This window comes from Myxocyprinus asiaticus, chromosome 10, assembly GCF_019703515.2.
Source record: "Myxocyprinus asiaticus isolate MX2 ecotype Aquarium Trade chromosome 10, UBuf_Myxa_2, whole genome shotgun sequence".
Lineage (NCBI taxonomy): Eukaryota > Metazoa > Chordata > Actinopteri > Cypriniformes > Catostomidae > Myxocyprinus > Myxocyprinus asiaticus.
The window spans coordinates 48,750,817-48,775,101 of NC_059353.1; the positions used below are offsets into that span (position 1 = coordinate 48,750,817).

The window sequence follows — 24,285 nt, forward strand, 5'->3', positions numbered from 1 at the left end:
TCAGAGGTCTCAAATGCAGAACGTCTGGAGGTGTTTGGTAGAAATAAAGATTCAAAAGCTGATATTTACACTTCTATTTACAAATCATGGTATGCATGGTGAATATGTATACTTTGGCAGCTTAGAAACTGTCACCATACGACACGGTGTGAAAACAGCCTGTTGTTGAAATCAGTCCAGTTTGCTGTCTGTTGCTACAGATTTTCTTAAAGGAGAAATAAGAGGATAATACACTAAAAAAAAGAGTTTGTAAGGCAGCGCTTTGTTGATACTCGTAATAATTTCTCGATAAGATTTGTTCTTAACCCCTAACCCAAAGGATTGCATTTCTGCAATTAATTTAAGCCTGAACTGCTTAACATATAGACTCTATTTAAACATTAAACATTGTTTTGTAATAATTTCAACCTTTTGGTTTACTATCTTTTTTGTGAAAGTCTTCCATTGACTCCCATCAATGTTAAATGATGTAACCGACAGCGATGACATAATTGTAATATTTGCATACTGATTTGTGATTGTTTTTGCCTTTCTTGCATATATTTATCCATTTGCGTTATGTGTTAATTCTCATGCACTGCTGACAGAAAACAAGACGCGTGCTTGGTATCATAACAATGGCAAACCGGATGTGAAATAAAAATCTGGTTGTGGTATATTCTTTAAAGACATTGGTAGGGATATTTTTAGGTTAAAAGCACCATTCTGTTCTATTTTTTTATGTTATTGATGACTGCATGATTGTAAGGGTTTTACTCTCCAAAAAAATCCACTTAACTATAGCGCCTGTAAGTCGCATTTTCATGCAAATAAGAAGATATGCTTTTTCAAACCTTTTCACCTTTGCAAATATCCAGACTGGAGCAGGTTATAGGTGTGTCCTGAAGGAAATTCTGTCTAGCTGTAAACAAAACGGGCTGTTCCCCAAGGGACTGAACATTCTTCAAACATTCTTTGTTGTGCAAGGTTTGCATTCTTATGATTGGTTAGTTTATACTGTGTTCTAACTTGTGGTTGACTGATATGAGTTGTTCAATTACCGATATCTAGAGAGCAGGGTGACCGATAGGCAATGTGATGTTGATATACTGTATATAAGGGGTCGGCAACCTTTTTGACATGGAGTGCCAATTTTTATTTTCCTGGTCAATGGCTGTGCCCATTTGACCATGGTTTAAGGTGGGTGTACCTGTATGATGGGTTGGAAATCTCAAGGATTAATAGTGGTGTTTTCCTTATTACATGACGTGTTGTTCTGAAAGCAAAAACAAACAAATGAAACACGGAATACAGGCTGTCATCCGTGCAGTCTGACCGAAGCAAAGCGGGTGCATTTACTGCACGATTAATCGAAAGTGAAGCGCTGCCGGCTTGTGATGCGCGAATGGCTTGCACGAGTCTGTTGGGTATACTGCAGTCTCATCATATTTTAACTTTTTGTTTAGATTCCCATTCAGCTCATGAAAACATGTTGCATGATAATAAGGAATTATTATATCAAGATGTAGATTGGAATGCATGTGTGGAATTTATATAAACGAAATAGTCTACTCCTCTCTTGTAGTTGCTGGCGTGCCAGTGGTTACTCGCCATTGGTTGCCGACCCCTGCTGTATATAATGCAGTAAAATGCAAATTAGATGCCATTTTTATGTTTAATTAAAGTGGATTGTGAGGTCATTTTATTTGATTTTTTTCAGGGTTAGGGTAAGTTAGGGTTAGGGTTAGTTTTAATGAAAAAGTATTTTAGTTTTTTCCAATTATATCAGTTTTTATTCTTTATATTCAGTTAACAAACAATGTTTGCAATCACGGTAACACTAGTACCCATATGTCGTACACCCCTACTCTTGTTTATCTCTCAACATGTATATGAGTCAGACTTATAGCTACAGTAGAGAAGAGGACTGTGATGTTTGCTTAAACGGGGTTATGAAGCATCGCCCTCAGCTCTTGACTGTGGAGATTAATAATCTTCTGCTGGATGGTAACTTGAGCTATGGACGGCCTCCATAATGGGATCAGGACTGGGGTTGAAATGGCAGGTGAAACAGCAGTCACATTGTTCTCCGGGCCGTGCTCCTCATAGCGTCGACATTCTATCAGTCTTTGAGCTTCTTTTCCACTGTAGGAGAGGACACTGCAATTCAATTGTAATAGATTTTCAGCAGAAGCTAATGGAGAGGAGGCCTAATAGAACAAGTTTTCCTCTCGATAGCCTCGCTGTTTTCCGGTAAACCAGATGCTGAAGTGCACAAAACAACGCCCATAAACGCTGTTGTGTTTTTCTCTCTGGACACAGAGATTAATGAATGACACTTGTCAAGTTTTCATAACGCGTTCCGTCTGTTCCGAAATCTAGTGAGCTGCCTCTTTAGGCTGCATTTTAAGGTGTCATAGATGTGCACCAGACACAAAGTCTGGCACAAAAGGTAGGCAGATTAATCATGCTGCCGTCTAAGATACTTTTGCCCATGTGTTGTATTTAAAAAAAAAAAAAAATATCATCTATATCTCCTCCATTTAAATGTCTGTGAAGCATCTGTTTCTTAACCCCTTAAACTCTTAATTTTAAAAGGTTACCATTGACATACTGTGGACTAATTGCAAAAAAAATGTCACATTTTATCGGAAACCACAAAAAAAAAAAAGAAAAAAAAAAGACTCCAATTATTCATAAATAATATTGTATGCGTTTGAAACTTATGATGTGGTTTTTTTTTATATATATTTTTTTTTTTTATCCTAAATTTGTAAACGTGTAGTTTTGGTTCTGTTCACTTTACCTCACTTTGAAAAGTCTTATTTTATTCCACTAGATGGCAGCAAGCACTAGAAAAAATATTTTCTTCTCTATCACATTCCATCACAATATACAGATCTGAAATGTAGGTGGCACTATAACGCATTTTAGCCCTCGCAGATGTGCTCGTCCATAGACATTCAGTCTAATTTTCAGTTCATGCACCACCCTCGTTGTTTCATTGAATATCTTGGCCTCTGAGTGGACAAGCTCAATCCAAGTGTCATTAGAAAGCTGATATCCTCCCCTTTGCAATGATTTACAATATATATGATTTACAATTTGAAAATGTTATCATCAATAGTCGATAACATATTTTTCTGATGATTTGTTTAGCATGCTTTTCCTGCGTGACCGTATATATTGTTCTGGATATCTAAGATATAACACTAGATTATTCAGCCAAGTAAACTCACAGACAAACTGCCTAAGGTGAAGCAGATATAAAGTTTTTGGCTATTTGGTGCTTACTGCAGCAGTTATCAGAACATAAAAGAGACGTTTGTATTTGATGACTTTCAGAAATCATATTTCACTTTGTGATTCTTTTGAAAATCTTTCAAACTTTGGTATTAGGACAATAAAATAAACTGTACAGTCGCATTCCTGCGAATGAGAGCTTTCATTTGATATATAACTTGTCCATTTATGTGCTATGTGAAGGACTTTTATTTTCAAATAAATATTTCTACCTCATTACCTCTAGGGGGCGCTCATTTTCAATGTGAATGTTTTGAGGCCTTATTTTGTTATTTTAAGTAACACAAATGCAGAAGTGATGGTTACCTATGAAAAGTTCACATTCTACGTTTTCAAATGATACCTCGTATGCCTGACTTATATATACATTAATGTTTCTGTTGTATTTGTTGCAATGCGTGGTTTATTAGCGCAAGAACGTGTCTGGTCTAAATGGTCATTTAGAAGTCAGCTGTAGGCAGAAATACAACCTCACTAGATTTTGTAACGGAGTTGTTTTCGCCCACAAAGCTTTTGATTGAAATACTGCTTTCATAAGCCACTCGCGGTGTGACAGGGAAGGCAGAAGGGAGTTAGCCATCATAACTGATTAATATAAGGTCAATTGGTGGAAACCCTTCATCTCCCAGGAGAAGCAGAACATGAGGTCACCACGACTCCAAAGAGACGTGCACAGGCTTTAGGAGTCATTCGCTATAATTGGATTTAAAATCTCATGAAGGCTTTGCTATTTGGTTATTAATTGAAAGAGCTTAATGACCCTTTTTTTCATATTGTGCTGTCGGTGGCTGTGAAATACTCGAGAGGCTGGATTGAGTACAGCATTCCACTGCAGTTTTTATAAGCTCCTCATAAATCAGTCACATTTCTCTCCAAAGACCCTCATCCTTTCTTCCTCTCTCATCTCTTTCTGTAGTGTTATTTCTAGCTTTAGCATTATTCCTGTCCTGAATTTGAGATCATTTGTGACCAAACAGTCCAAGATGGTTTTTGTGTTGGAAGTCTATGTTGATTCTTTTTTCTTGATTCTCTGACATGTGTCCTGTATGCACATAGGATGTGGCAGAGCCGTAGGCAAAAGCAGTTTAAATATTGTTGCAAGAAAACTAGTGTTCATTCAAATAAAGGGTTGTGGTGTACACTACAGGTTCTGCATGAGTTCTTCAGTTCAGATCAAGGAAAGCAGACTCGAGGCTTTTAAAATACATCCTTATAAATGTTGTTGTAGTTCTTTGATTTTCATCTTGCATTTTTCAATAACTGTGATATAGAAATGAATTCCTACTAAGGCTGGACAATACTGAATAGGGATGTCCCGAGACTGATACTGGTATTGGAGTCAGGTACAATACCACAGTCATGTGTTTTAAAAATGGTCCGATACCAGAAAACAACACCACATGACATACGAATATCATTTCGTAAATATATATATATATATATATCTTTCAAACATATATATACTGTGTATACAGTGGCAAGAAAAAGTATGTGATCCCTTTGGATTTAGCTGGTTTTCTGCATTAATTGGTCATAAAATGTGAACTCATCTTCATTAAGTCACAAGTATAGACAAACACAATGTGCTTAAGATAACACCACACAAACAGTTATAATCTTTTATGTCTTTATTGAACACATCCCATTAAACATTCACAGTGCTGTGGAAATAACTTGGATATAATAACTTGTTTATCCGCCTTTGGCAGCAATAACCTCAACCAAGCATTTCTGGATTAGACCTGCACAACGTTCAGAAGGAATTTTGGACCATTCTTCCTTACAAAACTGCTTTAGCATTTAGCAAACTTATATATATATATATATATATATATATATATATATCTATAGAGATAGATAGATAGATAGATAGATATATATATAAGTTTGGAACCACCAGGACTCTTATATATACATACATACATAAATATACATATACATGCACATATATATATACACACACACATACATATATATACATATACATATATATACATATACATTATATATATATATATATATATATACACACACACATATATATATATACATATACATATATATACATATACATTATATATATATATATATGTGTGTGTGTATGTATGTATATACGTATGTATATGTGTGTATGTATGTATGTATGTGTGTGTGTGTGTGTGTGTGTCTGTACGAAATATGTACAATTCTCCCTGCTGTAGTATAAATCTGTATTTAAAGCAACTTCCTGTCTCAGATGTTTTAGGTATGATGTCCTGAATTCTTGTATGAGCAGTACCATTTCTGTCTGTGTGTGTGTGTGTGTGTGTGTGTGTGTGTGTGTTGGGGGGGGGGTGGTGTTTTAAAATAAAACACATTTCTGAACACATTTTTGTTCTTTTTTGCAGATATGGAAAAATCGTATCAACGAAGGCCATCTTAGACAAAACCACAAACAAATGCAAAGGTATGTACTGTATATGTTTTTCCTCTGATTCATGTGGCTTAAAATCTGTGCTGTTTCATGTTTTGGTCAAATATGTGTTGCATTGTAATATTCCTGTAAGACTCCTTCTCAAACATTTGTGAGTGACAAATAAGTCTTTGTATCAGAGTTTTGAATCGGTTCATTTAAAATTACCACTTAAACCTGTTTTACACAATTGAATCGCACTAATTTTAACAATGTTTAATGGAGGTACTGAAGTTTAAATTGGAGACACTATCAAAACAAAACTAGTCTAAAATCACGGCCTTTAGAAATGGGGTTTCTGTGATCATGGAAAACCTGCAAATATAAAAATAGTATTTATTTAAAATTGTGTTTTCCAGTCATGGAAATTTCTATGGTGACAGGTTTTCCAAAATATGTGTCCAGTTATCAATGCCTGGAAAAGTAATGGAAATTCATTGGTCTAAAATGGTGGGAACCAAATAAATAGCCAAATAATTTTATATCACTAGCAAAATCTTTACAGATTTAACATGAACACTCAATACATCACCCAGCCCTAGTGTTTAGCAGATTAATGTGAAAGTGGAAGTTGCGTTTTGCCGGTTTGACCCTGGGTTGGGTCGATCAGTCGGTCAGATGTAAAACATTTGCATTTGCAGCTGAACATTTTCCAGTTCAGGATCTGTTAAAACCCCACGGTTGAGGTTGCTGCAGGAACCCAAGACATAAAGCAGGTTTATGGTTGCTCTGCTTAGGCCTGGCTGAAGTTACTCATCACATAAATAATCCACAGAGCTCTGACTCAGACACTTGCTCCAGGGCAGTCTTGCCCCTTAAGGTGCCAAGCCCAGGAACAGAGCCAGCTACTCCCTCTGGTTCATGACCTTCCCTGGAACAAACACAGACTGGGACGGGAATAACAGCAAGGGGTTTGGGAAGCAGTGACAGACTGACTGGATATTTGTTTCCGGATCCACCCACGTCAGCATAGCAGTACAATGACGCAAAGCAGGGCGTGCGCACACACACACACACACACACACACACACACACACACATCCAACAAACACATGCATATATAAACACTCACACATCACATATGTGTGTTTATAGGTCACTAACTCAGATTTGCACACAACACACATTGAAATGGGTGAATTTGAAACATGTTCAGAAATTAAGGGGGGCTCGGAGCAAAAATACCACCAAAAATGACCAAAATATCATCAAAATTCAAACTGTGGGGGCAAAAAGTTAATACATTAAAAAAATGCCCTCATAATTTATTCTTCTGTTTTTTATTTGTAAGATCTTAATATTTTATTATAGTCCTTGTTGTATATGTTGATAAGACACAGTTTATATATTAAGTGGTTAGAAAAAAATGCCGTCATTAAGGTAAAAAAAAAAAAAACCCCTTTGAAATCAAATCCGGGGGCAGTTAATGTAAAAGTTATTTTGTGACACTGATTTGAACATATATTGAATGTTCACACTATATTTGTGATGATTTTGCTGGTGATCTTTAAATTGCATTGATTTTAATGCACTTTTTATTTGGCCATTCATTTTTCTAAATTACGTTTTCATGTCATTAGACTAGTTTCATATTCCTTGTGTTGAAACTCCAAATATTAGAGCATAAAGACTAGAGGTCGACGGACAGTGGATTTTGCCTATACTGATAACTGAGGTGGTCGAATGGGACGATAACTGAATAATCGGTGGATAGTTTTTAAAATAGATTTATAAAATGTTAAAAGTTGTTCTTAGAATTTCCTTACTACGACGGACAGTGTCAGAGGCTACAATTCCAAAAAAATCCCAGATTCAGTCTATTGTGGAACCAAATATAGGACTTTTAACTAAGTACAAGCTCGAAATACATGTACTTTTTTTGGGACTCTTATTTTGAAATGATAGAGAGATGGCTTAGTTAGAATGCTCTGTATTTAATTATTTACCAATTTAAGCTTTTATAGCCTATATTATCACCATATTAAGGATTTTATATACAAAAAATACATTATTATTCACAAGAAAGTTAGAGACACGATGTATGTGCTGTGGGTCACATTTCTATATAGTCATTTTTATTTGCATGCTCTCGTTTCAATTTAGATTACTTGATTTATCTAATCAAAACAAGATTTAGATATAACAAATCCCCACAAGGTGTCAGTGCTTGTTTTTATTTTAGTTAGAGGCTGCTGTTATACTGTAGGAATAAAAAATAAAAAACTAGCAGCTTAGAGTTTTGCATATAACCGATAGTTCCAAAAAGCAACTATCAGCACCGATTAATCGGTAAAACCGATATATCAGTCTGCCTCTAAAGACAGAGATGATTTTTATTTATTTTTTTCTCCCAATTTGGAATGCCCAATTCACAATGTGCTTTTAAGTCCTCGTGGTGGCGTAGTGATTTGCCTCAGTCCGGGTGGCGTAGGATGAATCCCAGTTGCTTCCACGTCTGAAATCGTCAACCTGCGCATCTTATCACGTGGCTTGTTGAGCGCGTTGCCACGGAGACATAGCGCATATGGAGGCTTCACGCCACCCACCACGCACAACTCACCACACGCCCCACCGAGAACGAACCACATTATAGCGATCACAAGGAGGTTACCCCATGTGACTCTACCCTCCCTAGCAAATGGGCCAGTTTGGTTGCTTAGGAGACCTGACTGGAGTCACTCAGCACGCTCTGGGATTCAAGCTAGCAAACTAGCGAACTCCAGGGGTGGTAGCCAGCGTCTTTACCACTGAGCTACCCAGGTCCCAAGACGGAGATGGTTTAAAAGTGTCTCTGATTAGCAAAATCAGTGTTAAGGCCACAGTGTTCTTCCGTTGTCCGCATTGCTAATCGCTCTGCGCACAGGATACATGATGCAAATTTCGTCATCAGCACAGTCTGTGCGCGCCCCAGATTTCTTGACACACGGACTCGCAATTGGACTGTTTTGACTCTGACTTGAACAAGTGTTGACTCGGACCTTGCCCCGAGACTAGTCAATTCCCTTTTAAAAAAATATACAGTGAATTAAGCTTCAATATCAGCGGTTATGACGCGTGTGGAATATTTCTGTCAGCTGCGTAGAATCAGAACTAGTGATCCATAAATATATCATACTATTGAGTCGGTTCTTTTCAGTGAATTGGCCAATTAGCCACTACAGCACTTATCTGGGATCAGCTTCCTCATGTCCATTTAATTGTTCGCATTAGAGGAAGCAAACACTGATAGTGGAGCTGCTCTCTTACTCTTACTCTGGCCTAAGTGATCTATGACTCGACACGCACTTAGTCAAACAGGTTGAGATAAGATGCATTCTAGACTGCAAACCGGCACTACAGTAACTAGTCGAGTCCCTTTTCAAAAAATATACAGTGAATTAAGCTTCAATATCAGCGGTTATGACACGTGTGGAATATTTCTGTCGGCTGCGTAGAATCAGAACTAGTGATCCACAAATATATCATACTATTGAGTCGGTTCTTTTCAGTGAATTGGCCAAACGGGTTAGCAGAAAAGTCTGAATCGATTTGCTATTCAGTCCGATTTGTTTGGACTGATATTTCACTGAATAATTTGCAGCAGTTTCTCACTCAGTAAAACGGCATTGGGATATTACAGAAAATGGAGAATAAACCAATTGTTGCATAAAATGAACAAAAAGAACGCTTATTTTTTTTTTTAGATAACTTTGAGAAACTGCCATTGGTGCTGTGTCATGTTAATAAGGGGCTGCGTCCATCCATGCTGTTTTTCAGTTGCTTTCACCCTTAAAAACGTCTCGAGACTGCATTGGTCTGAACAGCCTCTAGGTCTTTTAGAAAGAAAGAAATGCTTTAGCCATTAGTTACATGAATGCTTGTAGGCAAAAGCAAGCAGAAATGCTTACTTGACTTACAGTAAATGGAATATAGTAGTGCAATTGAGTAACAACTTGAATGTAAAGGTTTATATTCACTTTGTGCGTAAACACTGTCATATTTAATACATACAGTAAAACAGAAATGTTTACTTGACTTGAATGGAATAAAATAGGATACATAAGCTGGTAGTTTGTATTGCCATGCTAAGCCAAATAGGCACTTTGCACCTGTAATTTCACTGCCATTTTGTAAACACTGACATGCCATAATTGTAATACCGTTGTGTTTACTTAACCTAGGATGTGGCATTTATTTCATTTTTATTCTCAACTGGTAATATTGTTTAACCAGCATAAGCTTAAGCAAATAATAAATTAGATATATTTGATAAACGAGTCAATAGTTGTTTAAACTATATATTTAATACATTCAAAAACAGTCTTGTCTCAGACTTGACCTACTCTGGTCTTGGCCAGGACTTGGACTCGGATGAGCTGATCTCGACTACAACACTGGTCAAAAGAGTATACTTTGAAAGGCAACGTGGTCGACCGGGCGCGATCTGGTATGGAACGCAGAAAAACTGAGAATACCTGGTCCTTTAGAGTTGTTAAGTTTGGTTTAAGTCTGTTTCAGTGAATCACTTCATAACTCTTTCTTTGATCAGAAATGTTTTTATAGCACCACAGAGTCACCGAGTTTGCACTTTTATGGAAATCACCTACGAACGGCTTGCAGCTGGGATAGAAGAGTTCTCTCACTTTAAGAAAAATCAAACACCTGAACTTTTTATCTGATATTTAACAACAATTAACAACAGTTCCGTCAGATGTTCATAAACCAACACCCTCAACAGAATGTGTTTTACGAGCATTTCTTTGTACTGTACATCACAAATATATTTTGGGTGTTAGTCAGGATGTTTTAGGCTGGCTGAGTTTGTGGTTTGACCTTTTCACTGATTAAATGTAGCAGCCGAGGTGAAAGGAAGGGGCTGAACTACAGCACTTATCTGGGATCAGCTTCCTCGTGTCCATTTAATTGTTCTCATTAGAGGAAGCAAACACTGATAGTGGAGCTGCTCTCTTACTCTTACTCTGGCCTATGTGATCTATGACTTGACACACACTTAGTCAAACAGGTTGAGATAAGATGCATTCTAGACTGCAAACCAGCACTACAGTAACTGGCCCAGCCCACAACCACCAACGTTCCCATAGAATAGGACGCAACAGTGCCCGCCCACTTTTTCAGCCATCTTGGTACCGGAAGTGTTTTTCCTATACATTTTTTGCATAGGCTTTCCATCAAATCCTTCACAAATGAGCTGTAAGCCATGTAAAGCAACCAGCTCTGAGGTGAATCACAACATTACAAACTTTTATTTGAAGCAAAAAAATTATTTGAAAATTAGACAAGAAGACAAAGGGACAAGGCTGTGTACTTATAACACCTTTATTGAGATAATGAACTACAATCCCATGAAGCATTGCGAATGATGCTATTGAATTAAAAGCGATGGAAATATGTAAAACTATTGATTTATCGTTGCTGATTTTAAGTCTAGAAACTGTATATTTGAATTCTATAGCAAAATATTCAGATATATACAATTATATAAGTGTTTTGAGAGTTGGACTCAATTACATCATTCACATGGGAATAAGCGGTCGATGCAGAGCTCTTTTGACGCATTTTGTTCGCCGCAATTTTCTGATCGGTGGATCTTTCTCTTTAGGATCATGGGAAATGTAGTTCTTCAACAGAAGCATATACCATTGATTAACAACCTCAAAATATATATATGTGTGTGTGTGTATGTGTAATATATATATTATATATATGTGTGTGTATGTATGTGTGTATATATATATATATATATATATATATATATATATATATATATATACATATATATGTGTATTATTTTAGTGAGTTCTTAGAAAACATTATTATTTTAAATTTACGCATTTCAATTTCCTAACAAAATTCCATTGAATTGATTTGAGTAATCTTTAATAAAATGAAAATAAATTTTATTAATTTAATTTAGTTAAAAATTACACAAATCAATTTGATGGAATATTGTTATGAAATGGAAATGCTTAAATAAAAATAAAAAATAGGCTAAAATATTTTTAGTGTGTTGCCACCGGTCATTGAAAAATCCGTATTTGTTTTGGATTTTCTAAACCAGGTTTTTTTTTTTTTACTTTTTGATGCCAAGGATCCCCAAATGTAATGGTCTTCCTTGTGAAGGATCTGCTTCTTAAAGGGATAGTTCACCCAAAAATGAAAATTCTCTCATCATTTCCACATCCTCATGCCATCCCAGATGTCTATGACTTTCTTTCTTCTGCTACAAATGAAGATTTTTAGAAGATATCTCCGCTTTGTTGGTCCATACAATGCAAGTGAATAGTAGCCAGAACTTTGACGCTCCAAAAAGCACATAAAGACAGCATAAAAGTAATCCATAAGACTCCAGTGGTTAAATCCATGTCTTCTGAAGCGATATGATAGATATGGGTGAGAAACAGATGAATATTTAAGTCCTTTTTTACTGTAAATCTCCACTTTCACTTTCATTTCCACATTCTTCTTCTTTTGTTTTTGGTGATTCGCATTCTTCGTGCATATCGCCACCTACTGGGCAGGAAGGAAAATCTTATGTAAAAAAGGACTTAAATATTGATCTTTTTCTCACCCGCACCTATACTATCACTTCTGAAGACATGGATTAAACCTTTGGAGTGGTACGGATTACTTTTATGCTGCCTTTATGTGCTTTTTTGAGCTTCAAAGTTCTGGTCATCATTCACTTGCATTGTATGGACCTACAGAGCTGAGATATTCTTCTAAAAAATCTTAGTTTGAGTTCAGCAGAAGAAAGAAAGTCATATACATCTGGGATGGCATGAGGGTGAGTAAATAATGAGATAATTTTTACTTTCAGGGACACATTTATAGTTTGAGAAAAAATAGTAATTGTGATTTATCATAAAGACAAAATTAAATAATTGGCTTTAAATATTTCCATTTTACTACATCCCCAAGATATTCTTAAAAATAAAAGTTTTTTTTTTTTTTTTTTTCTGTGGACCCCCTAGCACCCCATTGGTGGCCCTATTTTGCCACGGTTGTCATGAGAGTCACCCTGTTACGGCAGCTCGTTACAACACTGCTAGGGTCAGTGCTTTGTGTTTTAAGGTGTATCTAAGCTCGACTTTTTCTCTTTCTCTCTCAGGGTATGGCTTTGTGGATTATGACAGCCCGGCTGCAGCTCAGAAAGCCGTCAGCGCTCTGAAAAGCAGTGGAGTTCAGGCACAAATGGCAAAGGTAAGATCACACTAGTGCACACCTGTTCTTATGGTCACCTGCACTGACACAATAAACTGAATGACTGTGACATCAGTTGACTGTGTATGATGTCAGAGGCGGGTGCTTACGAGACTGAATGTACAAGTATGTTATGTTTTTATGGATGAAGCCACACCCTTAAATGTTTTGTATTCAGACAGTAAACAAAAGAAAGAAAGAAATTTCATAACTATGTTGTAGCATTTATTTATTTATTTCACGGACATAGCTTGAGATGTTTGCGATACCAGTGTTCGTATAAAGAAGAAAAATAAGTAGAACGCACAAAGATTTTAGCTTGTTTTTCTGGCCTGGATGTAAACCAAAATGTGTAAAACTGAAAGTTATCTGATCCTAGCACTGAAGGTGGCGTCCAGAGGCAAAGTAGCAGATGGTAACAAGGTAGTTTACATTCCTGAGCTAAAGAAAAGGAAGTAAATAATTGGAAGTTGTCATGGTAACAGATTCTCTGTAGTCTCGACACTAAGGCCCTATTAAAACAGAGTCTCAGTCAGGGCGTGTCTACATTTACTCCCTAGTTCCCTGTAACGTGAATTGGTGGCTCTGTTCCAAATCCTAGTGAGCAGACTACCTAGACAGCATTTTAAGGCATCAGACACACTCCCAAAGCAAAGGCTGTTCCAAAAGTTAGGCAGGTTATGCTGCTTATATAAATATAATTAATTCAGTACTGAGAATTAGCAATAAAAATAGTTCAATATAAATACAATTATTCTATTTTAAATTGGACTTTTAATTAAAACAGCCAGGATATTCTTCAATATTTCACCTTGTGTTTCAAGAAAGAATGTAATATGGGTTTGGAACGAAAAGAGGGGTAAGTAAATGATGACAGAATGTTTTGTTTTTGTATTTTTATTTTTATTTCAAAATGAAAATTTTCTCATAATTTACTGACCTTCATGCCATCCCAGATGTGTATGACTTTCTTTCTACTGCAGAACACAAATAAAGATTTTTAGAAGAATATTTCAGCTCTGTAGGTCCATTTAATGCAAGTGAATGGTGGCCAGAACTTTGAAGCTCTAAAAATCACATAAAGGCAGCATAAAAGTTGTGCTTATGTTTAATCAATGTCTTCTAAAATTATCCAATTGGTTTTAGGTGAGAACAGACTAAAATATATTTACTTTTCACAGTACATATTAACACTATAGACATCTGCAGTTTCCTTGGCGATCATGATCGTATCTTGACTGCAGCGGCAAGATGTATAGAACAAAATGTGTTACTCTTCTCACCCAAAACCAATTGGATCACTTCAGAAGACATGGATTAAATCCGGGAGTCATATGGATTACTTTTATGCTGCCTTTATGTGCTTTTTGGAGCTTCAAAGTTCTGACCACCATTCACTTGCATTGTATGGACCTACAGAGCTGAAATATTCTTCTAAAAATCTGCGTTTGTGTTCTGCAGAAGAAAGAAAGTCATACACATCTGGGATGGCATGAGGGTGAGTAAATGATGGGAGAATTTTCATTTTTGGGTGAACTATCCCTGTTGGTGTTTTAGAAACATATGCATGAACACTTTTTAAATCAGAGTGAACTGACAGCCATGAACTCTGTGCACTAAAGGAGACGTGGAGTCGCTCATGTGCGTTCTGTGTGATTTTTCATACTCTCGTTATGTGGCCTCGACATGTTGCCGTGTTGTCCTTGGATGTGTCTTTCTCTCACCTTGGTTACGATGTAAACAGATGGTTCAACATCAGTATATCAGATAGGAAGCCCCAGGAGTAACCCAGTGACCCCTGCGCTCATAAGAGTCATTGGATATAGGCCTATACGCATCAAACTTTGCATTTTAAATCAAATTTGTGTAAAAATGTCTTGATCAAATAATGAGTCAAGAATGTAATGCTAAAATTAATTACTGACATCTATCACACTGGAAATGGAAGGTCAAGTCAAGCTCATAGTGTGCACAATATACGTGCTGCATACTGCAAAATTAGTATGGTAGTATGCTATTCCGAATATAGCCATACACATTGCACACATTGTATGCTATTGTTTAGTTGAAGTCACGTGTTACATGTTGAGTAAACTGTTAGCAGGTGACACACGTGCACGTACATGCACAGAAATCACACCCGGATGGGACATTTAAAGGGATTTGTTCATCCAGATTTAAAATTCTCTTACTATTTACTCACCCTCATGCAGCCATATACTTTAATCTGCTTTCCGATTCATTCCTTATGCAGTGTTCACTGCTCTAGAGTGTGTACCTTTCAACAGCGGCCCCCATAAAACACCAGCAATTTACGATGCTTTGTAGACGTTGTCATTCTTAACAGCGCTATCTATTTTAAAGGGATCGTTCACCCCAAATTCTGTCATCATTTACTCACCCTCATGTTGTTCCAAACTCGTACGACTTTCTTTCCTCTTTGGAACAAAAAAGGAAATGCAGTTATTCAGTTTCTTTTGAGCTCTGTAACTTTAAAAAAATTAATATGCTTCTAAGGGCTCCAGACTGCAAATAAACGGTTCCCATCTGTGCGACTAAATTTTGTCAGCTCTCTTTCTCTCTGATTATGTGCTGCCCTTTTCTGTTGCAAACCCCTGTGAATATATCCATGAGTGTGTTTACATGCACATTCTTACACCGATTATGTTTAATTAGCCGAGAACGTGTGTGGTCATGTAAACTCATTAAACAGCTTTCCTTTATAAGGTCATAAACACCTTGAGAATAAACCGATCGACACAGGTCGAATGTTGCCTCTTAACCATTTGATGTCAAAAGCAAAAGAATAACTAATAAAAGAAAATCTCATGGTTTTCTTGCTTTGTCTGATTTTTTTTTTTTAAATAAGCTCATTTTTGGGAGTTATCGCATATTGCTGTGCATGTAAACAGGCTCAATGTTTCGGTGAACAAACTAGTTTGAAACCGTATTAATTGACCCCGACATTCTAAACAAAATTGACGAGATGAACAGGAGAAAACATCAAAATTAAGGCACAGACATTATTTAGAAGACCTTTCAGTCATGGATTGAAAGGCTCAGGACCCAAAAGCAGAGTGAAAAATAAAGGTTTATTAAATACAAAAATAAAACACAAAAATCCAACATAAAACTCCCACGAGGGGGAACAATAAACATAAACTACCCTGAAGGGGAAAAAAGGGTAATCTAGGCTGGGGCAGGGGAAAACAGGACCGACCGGACCGAAACAGGAACCAGGTGGGGGAAACGGGACCGACTGGAAACACTAGCACACAAGACTGCAAACAAGATGAACTGGCACTGGACAGCAAACATGATGAGACTAAAATAGGGAGAGAAATTAACAGGTTAACAAGACAGGGCAGGTGTGACTAATAAACTAATAATGGGCAAACAAGGAGGCGGGGTATGACGTAAGACAGAGAGACACGCGGCAATACAGAAACAAAACAAAGCCACGTGCTCTCACAAGACAACAAAACACCCGAATGGCATGAGCGCACATCGCCAAGACAATGAGGCAATATACGCCCATGCCAACCGACAAACAAGACGAGAGAATGCGAAGCAACACCAAACAAAGCGATGCCACACATTCTCACACACCAAACGAAACCTGAGCGTACATCGCGAGGCAAGCGCAACAGGCGACAAAAACAAGACAGGACACCTGTGCAAGAGTCGGCCATACACACACCCGACATCTTAGACTGAAGTGACCGAACCTCAGCACAACATGAAGACAGCTCGCGACCCGGGCGCGCAACGCACCCGTGTTCACGAGAGACAGATTAACAATTGACACGAGTGCATGCGGCCAAGATGACGTAAGTGCGATGCACCCACGTCAATAACAGACAGACATGGAGCACGAGTGTCCGGATCCCGACATAGACCGAAACCGAACCAGACAGGAAGTCAGGATCCAGACACCGTGCTCCCGACATGAAACAAGACAGACCGAAGAGCGCACAGCAGGGAATACAACCGAAACCTTGCGCTCACACAAAGACAGACTACGAAACACAAGACAGACATGGGATGATGATGCCATGGTGACACTTTCAATCTACACATCATTATTCTTAAAAACACTTACCATGTATTTAGTATAGCGACACTAACTGTATTAACTATTGTTTTTTAGGCAGAAACATATTCACATTAAATATTTACATATTTACATACGCTGAACAACGGCTTTAAAAACGGGTTAAAGGTGCTGTACGTGATTTTAGCCGTTGTAGAATTTCCACAAAATGAGCCGTTGGATTAGCCACGCCCCCTATTTCCAACGCCCTGTACTCCAAAGACACCAAATGAGCTTTATTGAGACAGATATCAAGCAGAGGCTGTCAAAAGCAACAGCAGTAAATAGCGCCCTCAACTGACACCTGTTATAAGCAACATGGCATAAAAATGGCTTTAAGCTTCAAAAATTTCGCTGCAACTGCAATACTATGAGAATGCGCTAAATGATTGACAGGCTGAAGGCATCATTGACCGCAGACACATTTTTGGTTGCTGTTTACAAAGTCTAGAGCTGTCAGAGAGACTGAGATATCTCACGACACTTATTTCATTAATATCTTTCAAGGAGTGTGATATTTTTTGCATACCTTTCCATGAAAAAATTGCTTACAGCACCTTTAATTACCTCACCAAAGTTCATCCTATTTATTTGTAGAGATTAATCACTATGTCCACAACATGCATGTAATATTACATCTTACATCTGCACAGACAACGATGCAAATGAACAAGTGAACTTGAACTAAGTTTTGCGGCAGTCATAATATGCATAACTTGTGTTGCATAACTTGCGTTGTGAATACGCTGTTTACGTAAAAAAGACGCTACATGAAATGCAATATCCTAAATTGACTAAACACGAAAAATCAATAAGTCTCTAATGCATGAAAAATTCTAACTTCTGGAGTAGCTAATACTTCAGTATATTCATCATGTGCTATTATTTCAGGAGCTTTGGTTTTCACAACAAGGACAGTTGTACAGTATTTTGTATGTGGCCTGTCTTTTATATGTTTGATACATGTTTGAATTGAGAATATGTTTATACATTTTTACATATGCCATTTTAGTCAGAGTAAAGCTGACTAAAATGAATGAAAATGGCATGACGAAATGTTGACTAATTTTAAAGGACATTTTCATCAAATGACTAAAAACAAAAATATGATGGAAAATGAACACTGGTTACAACCAATAATTTTCATCTTTTATATTTACATTGATTTGTAGTACACGGTACCATCTCACTTCTTCGTCTCTATACTACTCAATCACTAGCTGGGTTTCCATCGAAATGTTTAGCGTTTTTAAAGCGCATTCCTAAAAATAAGACTAAAGAAAATACAAATCGTTGCACGTTTCCATTCACTACGTCATGTGCATTATCTTGAGGGAGCAGCTGAATGACCTCCTTGCTTCGGGAAGAGTTTTATTTGCAGGATTGGAGCTATTGTACCTCATTTTATTAAATGCTGCCAGGAGATGCCATAGAATAAGTGCAATAGCCTATATAACTCTCTGAAATGGATGCAATGCCCATATGATGCCAGCCTCTGCGGATTGATTGTGAGGACCCACTTTAAAGACCAGCTGTGGGTTAAACACTTCCGAATGCCAAGGGCTTTGCACAAAGATCGGACCTTTCATTGGGCTAGTCAGATCAAGCAATCGCACACTCATCACACATGCACAAATGATCAAAACACGCCATCGTTTTGTGAATAAACTGTTTCCATCAGCTTAATGTGCATTTTAACGAATGCGAAACTCTAGAAAATCCACCTCCTCCTAGCACATTAAATTTGATGCAAATTTTGAGAGTTTATTCGAGCATTTCCATTCAGGATTTCTTATGTGCATAAAAATTGTTGGATGTAAACCCAGCTAACGGCAAGTGAAATCTGAACATTTACCAGCCGGTGGCTGATCACCAACATTTTTAGTCGCATAGCGCAAAATTTGATTGCATATGCAAATTATTTACTCACATTGAAGAGGGTTGCACATAGAGTAAAAGACCGATCTTGGTATTTTAAGAATCAATATCGTGATCGTATATTTAAAGATCGATATTTTAACCCAACCCTAGTTATAATTTAAGGAGGCATTTGTATGTAAATGGGTTTAGCAGACTTTCATAAATATGCTCTGATCAAGGTTAGACGCTTAAACTTTATTAATTATAACTTGATTATTTAGACAATGGCATGATATTAACACTATGGAAATGAAGAGCTGATGTTTCTTACATGAGGGTGTCAACTTGAGGTTTATTTTGACATCTTTTGACATTTTGATACTAGTATATTAAGGCATGTATGAGGGTGGCATGAAAATGTACTGTGTAACAGGAATGACCCTGATGGCTGTTTATGATCTCCACCCCCTAGTTTCCTCTTCTGTTCGTCGCCCGTGATGGAACGCCCTTCTCTGGGTAATTCAGCTTCGAGTCAGGCCTCTGCCTTTGTTCACTAATAGTGCTATGCTGCATTTTTCTGTCAGCATATTACTTTAGTAATCCGATCCGCCTCTCCTCTGTCGTCTCTTTGTTCTGCTCATTTTTCCTCCGTCTCTTTCGGGTGGAGATTTAACACAGTAGGATGTTAATGAATATTAATGTAGCGGACGTTTTGTCCCTGGGGGAAACCTCTCTCTCTCTCTCTCTCGCTCTCTCTCGCTCTCTCTCGCTCTCTCTCTGTGTGTGTTTCTGCTGACAGAAGGGAAACTATGGCAGGAAATCAGTAAGCGTTTGGATGGGGTGGCCGAGAGCCGCATGCAAATCAGCAGCTTATTAATATTAATGCTGACTGTTTATTAGCAAGAGAATCGAGGCAGGGAGACATGTTTCCACTTTAACCTCTTTTAATGTGCTTTACATTCCTGTACTGTGAATGTACTTTAATGCTTTGACTTCATTACTATCCTTAACAGTTCTGCCAACAAAGATGTGTTGACCCTGACTTTGAAAGCGGTAGATAGAGATTTTTATAGAAAGATTTGTTCAGAAACCTAGTGAGCCACCTAAGTAGACAGCATTTTAAGGCCAGTTACATGCTCTATGCAGGTACATCAATGCAAATTTAGCTATGCAACCTCGATTTCTGGGGATGTGTGTTCTGAAATGCATTGCATTCTCAGTGTTGGCATTAGGGACGCTATGTCATTGCTTGTTTCCTGCGTGGAGAAGCCATTTCCATTATGCTTTGCGACATAAATGATGAAGCAAAATATATTTGTACATCATTGAAAAATAAAGTATTAGCAAATAGTTAAAATGCACTATTTTAAAGGGCCTGGGTAGTTCAGCGAGTATTGACACTGACTATCACCCCTGGCGTCGTGAGTTCGAATCCAGGGCGTGCTGAGTGACTCCAGCCAGGTCTCCTAAGCAACAAAATTGACCCGGTTGCTAGGGAGGGTAGAGTTACATGGGATAACCTCCTCATGGTCGCGATTAGTGGTTCTCGCTCTCAATGGGGCGTGTGGTAAGTTGTGCGTGGATTGCGGAGAGTAGCATGAGCCTCCACATGCTGTGAGTCTCCGCGGTGTCATGCACAACGAGTCACGTGATAAGATGCACGGATTGACGGTCTCCGAAGCGGAGGCAACTGAGACTTGTCCTCCGCCACCTGGATTGAGGTGAGTAACCGTGCCACCACGAGGACCTAGTAAGTAGTGGGAATTGGGCATTCCAAATTGGGAGGAAAGGGAGATGATATAAAAAATTCACTATTTTACGTAATATAACACTGTGTTTTATTAATTTTATGCAAAAAATAGTGGTGCGTTCACGTCATTTCGAATAACTGTAATTACTTGAAGATTCTACTCTGAGCTGTCCATGTACTCGGATATCAGAAATTATTTGATCATTATAATCATTATAATTATTATAATCATTATAATTGATTATGCTACAGCGGATCCATGTGTAGCTTTGTCATTGACGACAGCAAAATATTTAATCACTCCATCAGTTTATTAATTCACCTCTATGTTCTTGCAAAACGTTTAAGAAACAAAGCAAGTGCTCCAGGTAACAGTGGCTACAGTGAAATGGCATATCAAAAGAAATATGTGTAAATTACCTGTAACTGTTGAGGCTGCTGCCATTTTGGTTCATTTTACATGACACCATGATGGTCAAGTCGGAGCTTTCATACAATTCTCTGTTTACAGCTTGTAATTACGAGTTCTGTGAAGACGTGAATGCTTTTGACAAGTCAGAATCTTGTAATTACTGTAATTCCGACACGACGTGACTGCCCCATATTGTGTTATTAGCTTAGCAACATGCTAACAGCAAATCTATTGGAATACATTTTGTGTCGAGTCTCCCATGCGCTATTTGTGTTGCCACTTAAAATCAGCCACTTAAGAGGGTCAATTATGGTTATGGCACTATTTAGGCAGTAGACAGCAAAGCAGCTCAGTAGGTTTTGGGGCGTTTCTCTTAATAGCAGATAGACAGGTGTGAAAGGCCAGTGATTTTTGCCGCCCATGTGTTTCGGCCGTTAACTGATAAAGTGTATGTAAATACCTGAATGATAAGATTTGAGGCTCTTTACAGGTGTATAACTCGGGTATGACCATTAGCACCTTCTATTTCCCATAACACCTGTTGTACAAAAAGAAAAGTAAATATTGGTTTAGTTAAATTTATCAACAGCATTTATGGTACAATGTTGAAAATAAATCATATATGTTTTTTTTTTTTTTTTATGGTTACAATAAGAAACCTACAATGGAAGTACACAGGGACAGATATCTGGACTGTTTTAAAAGAATAGCCACAAAATGTAAACATTATGCGTGTTTAACCCTACTGTTACAGTATGTTCGACCATTTTTGACCCATTTAAGACTAACCTTAATCTTGTATTCTGTCAAAATCATAGTGCAAATTATGGGGTTGTTGGGGGGGGTCTAATCCCCCCACAAAAGGATCTCAAAACGAAGACACATTTCTATAGCTCTGCTTGATTTTAAGTTGTAATTTTAGCCACACCTGAAATAGGTCATACTGATATTGCCTGAGCGGTTCAAGTAAATGCGCTAAAAGGAAGTGCATTTATTCCGTGCATGGCCAGAGTGCAGAACATCACATAAATGTCTAAAATGAGCGTGCACAGTTCAGTTGAATTATAAAGTTTTACCCTTTTTAACTTAATGCTGGTTAACCAAACGTATGAAGCAAGCTGTCTGCTGAAATAACAAAATATAACCATAAAGTTAACAACACTTTTCAAAAATCAAAATATTGAAATAAGAGTGAGCGTTTTACCTGTCAATTATCCACACGTGGAAGTTGCGTTCGTTATAGTAGCAACAATATACTATGGGCACATTTTCTTTCACAATCATCATTGGCTGGTAGAAAGAAAAAGTTGGACGTACTCCGACAAAATAACTGTAGCATTTTACTTGAAATGAAAATAAGATAGAGACTCTCATATAATGTAGAGGTTTTAATTTATGCGTCAGCTAAATTGTGTAAGTATTCTAATTATAATCTTTTTAAGGTATGAACTCTGGCCACATCCACACTAATACTTTTTCATTTGAAAATGCATTGATTTTGCTACGTTTACGCCTCTCATCCACACTGGAACAGAATTTCCAAAACTGCAATTGTTTGGGAGACAATGACGATAGGAAACTTAAAACAGAGTTTTCAAACTTAAACGGATTAGTTTGGATGTGGTCTGTATTTTTACTCTGAAAAACAGTACCACCACTGCAATATAGGTGGTGCTCTTTCCAGAAGAATTGCTATTTTATAAAAGCATGCGTTCAATGTGAAAAACAAGCCTATGGCAAATTTCATGTTTATTAAAAAAAGGGAGCTGCTGGATATCTATTGGACTGGGTCTTTTTTGACCCGAATAAAAAAATTTTGGGGGAATATTCTCCAATACAAAAGGATGTAAGTCGTATCCGATTTTTCACCTTCAATGTCATGACCACGTAACTCTGGTAAACCTGGTAACTTTTGGATGAAACGCCCAAGGATACCAGAAAGGGAAGGATTAAACTGAGCAAACTCCACTCACAGTGTTCACGTCAATAATCAGAAGTGTGTCCTACTTGTAGTCCCACCTGAAAAGGATACATTTATTTTACCAAGTAACTAAGTGCTTTTTTGTAAGTAAACAGAGGGACGAGTCAAATTGTTGGCATGCGACTGGAAAGAAAATCGGCTTATGCTGCGAAAAATTATGTGTACGTGTTTTAATACAGTTCTAGTATAACACTCTGTCTCTCTCTACAGCAACAGGAACAGGACCCCACTAATCTTTACATCTCTAACTTGCCACTGTCGATGGATGAACAGGAGTTAGAGAGTATGCTGAAGCCCTTCGGACAGGTCGTCTCCACGCGCGTCCTGCGTGACGCCAACGGGGCCAGCCGAGGGGTCGGATTTGCAAGGTGAGGCCTTCTTTGTATCAGACAATACACTGGTTTGGAAACAAAATAATTCAAGCGATTGCACTGTTAGACTTAACGTTTACCAATGGTTCAAGACTAACGCATTTATAAGGGCACAGAAATCAAACGTCCTGGAAAGCAACACAAACACTTCAGTCCCTCCTGTACCAGTTACGTAGTTCTTTTGAAATATTCTTCATATCTGTTTATCTGACAAATCAACACGATAAAGCCTGGAAACTCTTGCTGAACTCTCTTGGTAAATTTATTACACAAAACACATTCACCGAAGGGTTATTCTTAGCACACTTGAAAGAAAAACCCCTAAAAATGTTTAGTTTTTTTTTTTTTATGAGAAAATATCTTAAATATATATACTGTATATATGACATGAACATTAACATGAAACACATTTATTTGCACCAATATTACAATACATAGTAATAAGCAGGCCCAGATGGAATCTGTGTGTGCAGAAACTAAGTATCATTAACAATGTATCAATCCGAACTGCAAAACTTCTATTAAAATCTTCTGAAAAAATGCGAAAAGTCTGCAGATTCTGTCTGAGCCTGATAATAAATAAGCATAATGTACATTTGACATTTAATTGGACATAAAATATTGATTTAAGTTTGAATTATTTCATTTGCTTACATATAGAGACACATAGTGATACGAGACAGAACACAAACACAGCTTTGTTGGAAACGTAGCTTGTACAAAGTAACATTTATCAGAACAACAATGATAGATGCGCAACAACAGCGCTGCCGCCATCTTTGTTTTTTAGGTTAAATGGATCACATGACAAAATACATCATCATTTTTTAATATTTATGTTTTCCCTGTCCACACTGCAACGCGAAGACAACTGGACAAAAACA

General features: G+C 37.5%; 1 protein-coding gene across 5 annotated transcripts in view; it reads left to right on the forward strand.

Moving 5' to 3' along the window:
• Positions 1–24,285, forward strand: part of LOC127447540 (RNA-binding motif, single-stranded-interacting protein 1-like) — a 108,503-nt gene that overhangs the window by 47,524 nt on the left and 36,694 nt on the right. For all 5 annotated transcript variants that reach the window (XM_051709495.1, XM_051709496.1, XM_051709499.1 and 2 more), the window contains 3 exons: positions 5,670–5,728; positions 12,843–12,934; positions 23,241–23,398. In XM_051709495.1, the coding sequence (XP_051565455.1) occupies positions 5,670–5,728; positions 12,843–12,934; positions 23,241–23,398 (309 nt within the window). The remainder of the gene's footprint in view (positions 1–5,669; positions 5,729–12,842; positions 12,935–23,240; positions 23,399–24,285) is intronic.